We start from the raw sequence: 284 nt of genomic DNA, 5'->3' as shown, positions 1-284 counted from the left end.
TTTTTTTTTTGGAGACTATGCGCATGAATGTGGCTCGAGTCAAAGATTCCAACAACGAAATGGTCAGTAAGTTACTGCGCGTAAATGGCACTCTCAGCAACCAAGACGTGGTGGTTTTGATCGACAGTGGTGCCGATCATAACATCATTCGACCGGGTCTGGTAAGAAACAAGATAAAGGAAACCGAAGTGTCCCCCGAGCGTTTTGACGGCACAACTACGCCAGTTCGCAAAGTATTCCGTTGCCAAGAAACGATCAAGTTTGACAACAAAGTGTTCGAAGAA

At 45.4% G+C, this 284-nt stretch overlaps 1 protein-coding gene across 1 annotated transcript in view; it reads left to right on the top strand.

The window, feature by feature from the left end:
• Positions 1–17: 17 nt before the first annotated feature.
• Positions 18–284, top strand: part of PHALS_08828 (retroelement pol polyprotein) — a gene marked incomplete at both ends in the record, with an annotated part of 552 nt that continues 285 nt past the window's right edge. The window contains one exon of the mRNA XM_024724246.1: positions 18–274. Coding sequence (XP_024575143.1) covers positions 18–274 — 257 coding nt within the window. The remainder of the gene's footprint in view (positions 275–284) is intronic.

Source organism: Plasmopara halstedii, assembly GCF_900000015.1.
Source record: "Plasmopara halstedii genome assembly, contig: Scaffold_323, whole genome shotgun sequence".
Taxonomy (NCBI): Eukaryota; Oomycota; class Peronosporomycetes; order Peronosporales; family Peronosporaceae; genus Plasmopara; species Plasmopara halstedii.
This window is presented reverse-complemented; position numbering and strand designations above follow the sequence as displayed.